Source organism: Helobdella robusta, assembly GCF_000326865.2.
Source record: "Helobdella robusta unplaced genomic scaffold HELROscaffold_24, whole genome shotgun sequence".
Lineage (NCBI taxonomy): Eukaryota > Metazoa > Annelida > Clitellata > Rhynchobdellida > Glossiphoniidae > Helobdella > Helobdella robusta.
The window spans coordinates 1,908,805-1,919,334 of NW_008704261.1; the positions used below are offsets into that span (position 1 = coordinate 1,908,805).

At 33.0% G+C, this 10,530-nt stretch overlaps 2 protein-coding genes across 2 annotated transcripts; one reads left to right on the forward strand and one right to left on the reverse strand.

The window, feature by feature from the left end:
* Positions 1 to 3,431: 3,431 nt before the first annotated feature.
* On the forward strand, positions 3,432 to 3,872 carry HELRODRAFT_172746 (hypothetical protein; the record flags this gene model as incomplete). The annotated part of the gene is made up of 1 exon (XM_009019397.1): positions 3,432 to 3,872. The coding sequence occupies one exon, from the start codon at positions 3,432 to 3,434 to the stop codon at positions 3,870 to 3,872; it is 441 nt and encodes a 146-aa protein (XP_009017645.1).
* Positions 3,873 to 3,926: 54 nt separating this feature from the next.
* On the reverse strand, positions 3,927 to 4,127 carry HELRODRAFT_147572 (hypothetical protein; the record flags this gene model as incomplete). The annotated part of the gene is made up of 1 exon (XM_009019398.1): positions 3,927 to 4,127. A coding segment is annotated over one exon (201 nt), but the record flags the coding sequence as incomplete, so codon positions are not given.
* Positions 4,128 to 10,530: the final 6,403 nt, after the last annotated feature.

Consider the following 10,530-nt stretch of genomic DNA (forward strand, 5'->3'; position numbering starts at 1 on the left):
TCAAGTCAAAAATGCAAAACAAGAAGAAAAACTAATGAGGTTGAATAAAATTTATACAGAAAAATCAAATGCTCACCACACAGATCTCTTAACTTCTCAAAAGGTGTCATTAAAATTAATATCCTAAAAAACTGCTCTAAAGAGGAAATCAAACAAAAGCTAAAAGACCAAGAACTTTCAGAAGTAAAAAACATAACAATTAAAAAAAACGAGCAAATAATAAAGACGAACACTTACCTAATAACATTTGAAACTCATAACTCACCACAAACAATAAATATTTGCTATGAGAGAATAAGGGTAAGAGTAAATTCCAAATCCAATGAGGTGCACCAAATGCCAGTATGGTCACTACAAAAACATCTGTAATAACAGCAACTGTGGAGAAATGGGTCACAAAAAAAAACCCTGTAACAATGTCACCAAATGTTATCATTGTAAAGAAAACCATACAACATATGAAAAAACTGTAAAATTTACAGAGAACAAAAAGAGATCATTAAACTAAAAATTGAAAACAAAACCTTTGTCCCAGAGACAAAGCAGTTAATTATAAAAAGGAAACAACAACAATATCAAACTACTCTGGCAGATATAATCAAAAAAACCAACCAGAGGATAGACAAGGGTATCACCTGCAACCTAATTATAAATATAAACAATAAAAGTAAAACCCAACAAGACAATTTTCAATCAAATTTATACAATAAAAATACATCACAACCAGAACATCAGCACTCAGAAGAATTTTTTGTTACCATGGATGAGACAGGGGAAGCTTGCAATAATTTGACCAGAATAATGAAATTCTTTCCAAACATCATGAATAACATCAAGAATCCAATTATAAATATAAATACAATTAATACAATAAAAGAAAATATTAAAATTCTGCAATGGAACATAAGAGGTCTACAAAGCAACTTTCCAGAACTTCAGATCATGATCAGTGGGCTCCAACAACACATCATTTACCTACAAGAAACTAAAATAAATCCAAATAAAGAATTGAATATCAAAAACTTTGTTCGCTTCTTAATACCGTCTATCTCAATCTAAGCCCTCAGGCGAAACCGCAATCTTCATCAACAACAAAATTACACAATCACTCATTAAAATAAAAAAAAACTTAATTTAACAGCAGTAAAAATCATAACAAATAAAACTCTCACAATTTCCAAAATGTATAGCCCCCCAAATTTTTTATCTCAAGCGGAATTAATACTGGAAGCAATTGAAGATCTTCCTAGACCCCTGGTCTTGGTAGGGGATTTCAATGGCCATAATTATTTTTGGGAAAGTCATCAAATTAATTGACATGGTAAAATTATAGAAAAGGTAATAACAAAAAGGAATTTATGCCTAATTAAACCTTCAGGTTCCACATATTTTAATGAGCCCTCGTGTTCCTCTTCCACGTTGGATTTGACTTTGGTATCTCATAGCATACAAGAAGACGTCTCTTGGGTGGTTATGCAAGATTTACAAGGAAGTGACCACTATCCAATAATCATTGACATCACTAACATAAACAACAAAACAACAAATAATAAATAAAAGTAAATTAAATTATAAAAAAAACTGATTGGATAAAATTCAGGGAGTTTTGCTCACATCAATTCTTACAGCGGAGCGACATGAAAAATGCTTCGTTGGAAAACTGGACCCGAATAATAAAAACGTCAGTTGAACAGTCAACACCATAATTAAAAATTAGTAACAATAAAATCCTAAATCTATGGTTCAATAAAAACTGCAAAGAATCTATTAAAATTAAATTGGATCACCTTAAAACATTCAAGAAAAACCCAACAGTTAATAATCTAATAGAATACAAAAAAGCAAAATAGTCAACACACTAGCAATTCATTCCAAAGCAAATCGCTAATAACCAATCATAACAAAACCTTCATAAAAAAGAAAAAAATTTCCATAAATTTTAAATCCACTAATAATGAACAATATAACTAACTAATCACTTTGAAAGAAATTAAAGACGAAATAGAAATCACTTATGAAATACTAAAAAATATCCCGACCATTGCAACTGAAAACCTGTTAAAGACCTTCAATAAAATCTGGACCTACTCAATAGTCCCACAGTCATGGCACCATGCCATCATTCTTCTATTCCATAAGCCTGGTAGACCAATAGAAAATCCAGATAGTTATCGCCCAGTATCATTAACTAGCTGCGTTAACAAAATCTTTGAAAAAATAGTGAATAAAAAATTAATATGGATCCTTAATAAAAATGACATAATATCTGAAAAACAATCTGGAGGAAGAAAAGGAAGATCTACTATAGACCATATTGTATCATTAGTCTTTTATAAGAAGTACTCTGGCCAGTAATGAACAAACTATAACGGCGTACGGGATAATGGAAAACCTCTATAAAGCGGGTCTCCGAGGACGCCTTATCAAATTCATTCAAGATTTCATATCAAACCGCACATTCCAGGTGAGAATAAATTATGTGCTATCAAGTTTAAAAAATTTAGATATGGGTATACCACAAGGAAGCATCCTATCACCCATACTTTTTTGCCTGAATATCAACACAATCACCGCCATTATCCCAGAGAATGCATTGAGATGCCTATATTTAGATGATTTAACCATAACCATAAAAGATAATGTGATCAAAATATAGAAAAGGAGGCTAATAAGATATTGAAAAATATAGATGAGTGGTCAAAAGAAAACGGGATAAACTTTTCAAAAATCAAAATAACTTGTATGCTCCATACTAGAAAAAGGAAAAATAACCCAAAAATAATATATCAGAATGCAATTATCACTTAGGGCCACAATAAAATCCATATTGGACTACGGATGTCAAGTTTATGGTGCTACAAGGAACTCCTACATAAAAAATTGATCCAATCATCAATGAAAGCCTTAGAAGATGCCTGAAAGCATATCAAACGTCATCATCAGACAGTCTCCACGTCTTCGCGTCTGAAATTCTAAGACAACTCAGACATCTCAAGTTAACAATGAATTTTTATATGAAAGTTCAATCACAAAGCAGCAATCCAGCTCACAAATTCATTTCCATAATTACAAAAGAAAAGAAAAAATCAAAAGCCATACCCATCTTAGGTGATAGAGTAGTTGAACACATAAAAAATCTAAATAATACAAAAATCATTTAAGAAATACCACTAGAAGCTCCACCATGGAACATTAAAACTCCAGAAATAAACATATCAATTACAAAATATAATAAAAGCTCAAGCTCAAGTAAAATGAGCTTCTACGAAATATTAGAAAAACATCCGAATAACATTATAATATATACAGATGGGTCGAGACAAAAAGGATCAATATCAGCAGCAGCAGTCATTACTTGTCTCAAACAAACCCTACTCCAACAACTCCCACCATACGCATCGACCTTCGCAGCTGAACTGATATCAATCAACATGGCACTGGATCACATAAAAAACTCCAAAACAAACCAAATTCTTATTGTCACAGACTCCTTATCCAGTCTCACGGCGTTAAATTCGGATAGAAATAGAAACTCCCTAGTAATAATGATTAAAAACAAAATTCACAACATAATGATGAATAATAATTCAATAAAATTAGTTTGGAATTCAAGCCACATTAAAGTTTTGGGTGACGAAAGAGCAGACCAGGCTGCCAGCCTGACACACTCTCTTCCAGTATCAAACATTCCAATACCAATGTCCGATATAAAACCCAGCATACATCAATATATTGTAATAAATAATAATAATAATAATAATAATAATAATAATAATAATAATAATAATAATAATATAAACATTTATGAAGCGCCCATTCGCACAGCTACTCCAGAGGCGTCCGTAGCCCGTGTTAAAAAGATGAGTCTTTAATCTCTTTTTGAAAAGACTCAACGAGGAACATTATCTTAACTCAGGAGGTAACTAATTCCAGACATACGGAGCAGCGTGACGAAAACCGCGGCCAGCCAGGTGAGATCCGGCAATGGTAATGTTTAGGAAACCTGTTGAGCTGCTGCGGAGTGATCTAGTATGTTCATGTCTGGATATGAGGTCGTATAGATATGTTGGAAATTTTAATAAGAGAGTTTTGAAGGTAAGGACTGCAATTTTGAAGATGATTCGAGCGGAATTTGGAAGCCAATGAAGCATTGGAAAGAGAATGGAAGTACTAAAACGAGGAGGTTTATTAAATATCAGTTTAGTAGTTTTATTTTGGATAGTCTGTAGCTTTCTGACAGATGCACGTGAGGCCCCATACAATAAGGAGTTGCAGTAGTCTAATCTAGAAAGGATCAAACATCTGCAAAGGGCAGCAGCAACATCACATGTAATCATATGTCTAATATGTCTTATTGCGCAGAGGTGATAGTTGCAGGATCTGACAATTTTTGATATGTGTTTATCAAAATTTAGATGTCTGTCAAAAGTGAACCAAGCAACTTATCGCACCCGAGGTAGGCAATGTGGACCCTGCTATGTCCATTTCCTCGAGCTGAAACTTCGACAGTTGTTGATGTGTCCCAATGATTATAATTTTAGATTTGTTAGGGTTGAGAAGGAAATTATTAGCATACCACCGATAAACCTCTCTAGTACAATTGCTTAAAACTCGAAGGTTGCTTTCAAGATTGCCAGAAGTGGCAGATGAGTGTCATCAGCGTAGTGATGAAAAAATAATTCATTTTTACTAAAAATGTCGCTAACAGGAGACACATAGGTAGTGAATAAGATTGGACCGAGAACGGAACCCCGAGGGACTCCAGTGTCGATCAAGCAGGTAGAGGAAGTATGGTTTCCCAGCTTCACAAACTGCTGTCTGCAGCTCAGGTAAGATCTAATTAGTGATGGTGCATGGCCATCAACCCCAAACTCCTGTTGTGGGCGTTCGAAAAGAACTGAGTGACTGATGGCAGCGGACAAGTCGAGCCCAACTGCAATGATTACCTTTCGGTTGCCAGCTTTATTAAAAATATCGTCAGCAATGTGTAGCAATGCAGTCTCAGTGGAATGATGAGAACGATAAACAGATTGAAGATTTGGATAGTTATGATTGGACATTAGGTGGGCACGTAGTTTTAGCAATATGACGCGCTCAAGTAGCTTTGAGAATGTTGATAAGTTTGATATAGGGCGGTAATTTGACGGGTCATCTGGATCCAAGGATGGTTTTTTCAATAGTGGTAGAACCTGAGCAGTTTTATAAAGTAAAGGAAAGCATCCCGTGCTGAAAACAAAGTTAGTCAGCTTGACCAGAATAGGTGCTAAGATCGACGAGAATTGCTTTAGCATTGAGGTTGGAATAGAATCAATGGGTGATGTTTTGTTTGGTAGAGAGGCAATGAGTTTAGTCATCTCATCACAATCAGAAAATTGAAGAAAAATGTCGCCTTTATATGGACGAGCAGGGAAAGTGACAAAGGTGGATTTAGAGATAGCGGTGAATATTGAGAGGTGTATTTTTTTTATTTTTTCCTGAAAAAATGTGCCGAAGGAATTAATCAGCCTCTTGCAATCTGCATCACTATACCGATGGACAGGGTGGCTATGAAGAACTTTGTTAGTCAAGCGCCACAGGAAACGAGGGTTTGAATTTGATTTACCGAATTCAGAGCTTAAAAAGTCCGCTCTAGATTTGAGGATGGCGGTTTTAGCTACGTTTTTTGCAACCTTGTAAGCATGTTTTACCGCGTGACGAGGATCCAGCCGCAATTTTCTTTCTAGGCGTCTACACTCTCTCTTTGCCTGACGTGCCTCATCAGAAAGAGTGAAGATATGTTTTTGGCCACGTGTCGATCCAGCAAACTTTGCAAATTCCGATCAAGGACTGAAGTCAGCATATCAGGATCCAGTGAAGCAGAGGGCAGAGAATCGACAACAGCTATTAAGTCAGATTGAAATCTGTTTAGGTTAATGCGATGTATAGGCCTATGTGTACGAGTTTCAACTACATATGTCCACAAGAATGAGGGCGATAAAGAACGGCGAGAATAATAGCCGACTCAAGGCACACGAGCTTGGTGACAAGCAGCTCGAACGTTGTGAAAATACCAAAATCTAGTGCTGAATGTCGAAATGTCGCCCGGTATACAACAGAGATGCCACCACCACGCCGATCAGGCCTATGATAATGTGCCACAGAAAAACCAGGCGGGGCAATATCCAGCCTCACTGCATTGGTTGCGTCAGATAAGATCCAAGTCCCCGTGAGTGCCAGTATGTCAATGCCATTGTCGGCAATGATGTCATGAAGGAGAACCGCTTTATTGACAGCCGAACGAGCATTCAGCATTCGTATCCTTGTCGCAACAAAAATAGAATCAATCCAATAACTTTTTAAAAAGTTCAAACCCTAAAGTAAATAGTCCAAATCCAAATGTATTGCATTTAGAAAGAAAATACCAAACGATGTTAAACAGAATCAAAATAGGCCACGCAAAATTATCTCACCCTTGGATTTACACAAGATCTTTATCTCCATGTTGCGATACTTGTGGTACAAGACTGACCATTCATCACATTATCACAGAATGTCAAAAATACCAGTTAAACTGAAGAAGATTCATTTAGCATTCAAAACACAATAAAATACTTAACAGATTAAAATAAATATGAACATCCTTACATTTGCTATAAATTTTCCGGAATCAAAATCTAAAATCATTTTATTTTCAACTAACCTATTTGATAACTAAGTAGCAACTCGGTTGATGATCGCTAAGCAACCGGTTAAAAACTGATTGTTTACTTTAACTTTAATTCACTTTTCAACAAATATAGCGATTCTATGCAACAAATTTGTAAGATTGACCTTGACCTTATATGTATGAGCAATATATATATATATATAATTTCAACAAATATTGCGATTCTATGCAACAAATTTGTTAGATTGACTTGACCTTATATGTATAAACAATGTATTATATATATATATATATATATATATATATATATATATATATATATAATGTGTATGCCATATCCATATTATATATATCCATGGACACAACTCAACATTTTGTTTGCTAGAGCTTCAAAAAGAAGTCAAATAGTTATGAGAACATATATGCACAGTATTCACACTTCAAAATATTCATAAAATATATAAAAAATACATTATATTTAATTTTTAACAAAGAAATAAATAATTACTATTCACTGAAAATAAATATAGTTAATGTCTGTAAATTTTTATATCTCATCCAGTAAAATCTAATAAAACATACAATAAAACACAACAATAAAAAATTAAATATCAATCTAAAATTAAAAGACACGGCTCAACATTTTGTTTGCTACAACTTCAAGAAGGAGTCAAACCGTTATGAGAACATATATGCACAGTATTCAAACTTCAAAATATTCATAAGCGTTTCTTTTGTGCCTGAAATGAATTTATAATACCATAGGCCTAGCCAGAGTTTTGTTTTTTTTGGGGTGGTTTAAAAAACATTATTTTTCTTTAAAAAGTTCAAACTAATTCAAACGCAAATGCTTGCCATAAATATAGCAACAAATGAATAATAGTGGAAAAATACTATCAAAGTACAAATGTAAATATACCAAAAACTAAAATTTTTATTCTAAAAATAAAATTAAAAATAGCATACAACTAAATTTATGATAAAATTTTTTTTCTTGAAACTAAATATTTCTACAATATGTCTGGCATCTAAATTTAAATTATAGTGAACTTTTCATAAAACTAGTCCATTTAACATATTTTCGGGTGTGGTGCTTCTTAGATTTATATTTTAGTCTTCATTTTGATTCTTTAAAAATTTTTAAGCATTTGTATGTAGACTAGAAAAATTTTTTTCTGGTGTGGCAGTTTGACACTGGTAAAGTTGCCAAAATTTGAAGTAGAGTGTATTATATATTTGGTCACGAATTTTATAACACAAATCTGAACGTACTAAAAAGGATTTCAAAGATTTTTTGGAAGCAAAACTAGCTTCCCATAACTTTTGTATGCTTGAAAACTCTTTCATGCCTTTATACTATTTTATTACATTGTTATAGTATTGTATGTATAGTTTCCGCATTCATATCAGCAAAATGTAATCAATTTTTTTCTTATAAATACAAATTGACTAGCAATATAAGCACATATAAACACTAAAAATAAACACTTTACACAATAAAAGCGGCCAGTAACAAAAAATGGTATCTAAATAATCCGATTCAAGACTGCGGTATATGTCAAAGAAACAAAGACAGCACAATAAAATCATTTGTAAACCGGGCATTCACACAATCTTCCGATATTGAAAATCGCGACGCTGAATTAAAAAGAGTCACTAACCTACTTGTAAACAATGGATATAAGACGTATTCTATTGAAAAGATTGTTAAAGGCAAATTACTACACAACAATAACCTTCCTAGTTCCAACAATCAAGATAACGACATCATCTTGTATTACAGAAATCACATGTCAACTGCATACAAAGTAGATGAAGCTATTCTTAAACATATCATCAATAAAAATGTCACACCAACCAACCCAAATAATAAAGTTAAACTCCGAATATATTACAACAATAAAAAGACGTCTCACCTAATACTGAAAAACAACTGTAGTCCTAGAGATAACTCTGTGCTAAGGCGTAATCACGTAATATATGAATTTAATTGCCCCTTTGACGGCTGTGCACGTCAACATGACTCATATATCGGGATTACTACTACCTCATTGACCAGAAGGCTTACGATGCATAAACAGAGTGGTGCTATCAAATCTCATTTGGATTTAACACACTCAATCACTATTAGCCGTGAAATCCTCGACAGTAACACTAATGTAATATACCAGAACAGCAACTACACGCATCTTAAAATTTCAGAAGCAGTCCTAATTGACATCAATAAACCAAAAATAAATATACAACAAAAAATGACAACCTCACTTCCAACCCGGCGCTATATATGTTGGTAATAAACCATAATTTTTACAATATTCTATAAATTCTACCGAATGTTTGGCGTTAATATGTTTGTAGTTCGCTTTTTCAATTTTTCTCACTATAGTTTTTTGGTGAACGTTTAGTTTATTAAAATTCAAAATAATATTTTTAATGGTAAATTATTTAGTTCAGTTTAATAGTCGTTTTTGGAACTAATTCGCTGGGGAATACAACTCTACTATACTAAAAAACAACTTTTTATAAACATTTTCAAGAATAATTAAAATTCAAAATAATTTTATTTTCCGTATTCATGCTGCCAATAAGGCCATATTTCGATTCCGAATGAATCATCATCAGTGCTTTCTGCTGTTTATATAGGGAAATATTGACTTTGTCAAAATGAATTTAGATGGAGATTGACTTTGTCAAAGTGAACTTAGATGGAAATTAGGTGTCAGGTTTCTTTATTGGCTGGTCATCTTATTTGTCTCCTTTTCTTCATCGATAGCATCATATTCTTCTTTGTCATTATTTACAATGCTAGTTTTTATTACTTCTTTGTTTTCGTTGTTGGTTAAGCGCCGGGTTGGAAATGACAACCTCACTTCAATATTGTTGGTGATAACATTGTTATAATTATTGCTGTTGTCGTAATTGTTGTTGTTATAATTATAATGATTGTTGTTTTTATTTAGTAGTCTATTTGAAGGTAGAATGTTGTTAGACTGTACTTGAATGTTCATGGAGGGATTTTTGTTTTGTATGAAAATTGATTCAGCTATTTTCAGGTTTGTGATTTAACATTTGTCGTGTTAAAGTGGTGTTATGCTGTTGTTGATAATGTTGTTTAATTGCTCCATCTTGTAGATGCTTGGTCAAACGTCTTGACAATGTGGTAGTTGTCATTCCAATATATGAAGCATTGTTGCGGTGCGAACATTCACCAACGGAACATTTATATTCATATATTAGATGACTTTGTTGTAGTTGAGTAGTTGCAAAAAGGCAATTATTTTTCATGATTAGTTGGGATGTTTTTAAATTTTGATAGTAAATTCGAAGAACAACTTTATTAATTGGATTTGACGCTACTACGTTTCTGCGTATTATTCCTTTTAAAATTCTTTCATCTTCTTTATACGCCATTGAAAAGGTATTTTTGTAATAAAATATTATCTTATTTTTGTCATTCATTTTGTTGTTGATTTGTTTTCTAATGATACGGCTGTTGTTGTTGTTATAGTTATTACTGTTTGTGGTGAGGCTTGTGATGCTGTTATTATCAAAGTAATTAGACGTGGTGGAGGGGTTGCCATTATCTTCCTGTTCATTGTTGTTTAGAACGTTGTTGGTAATTGCATTATTTTGATGTATATTTTGTGCATTTTCATGATATTTTTTGGTTAATCTATTTATGACTTGATCAATTTGTTTCAAAGAGTAATTATTGTTCGCGAGAAGTTTTTTTATTCTTAATAATTCTGAGTTGATGAGTGTATAATCAGAGCAATGTTGAAACGCTCTGTTAACTAAAGAAAATATAACACTATTTTTATATTGTTCTGAGGTTTCGCTTTTACCATTAAGACAAAATCTCAAATCGGTGTCTTTTACATAAA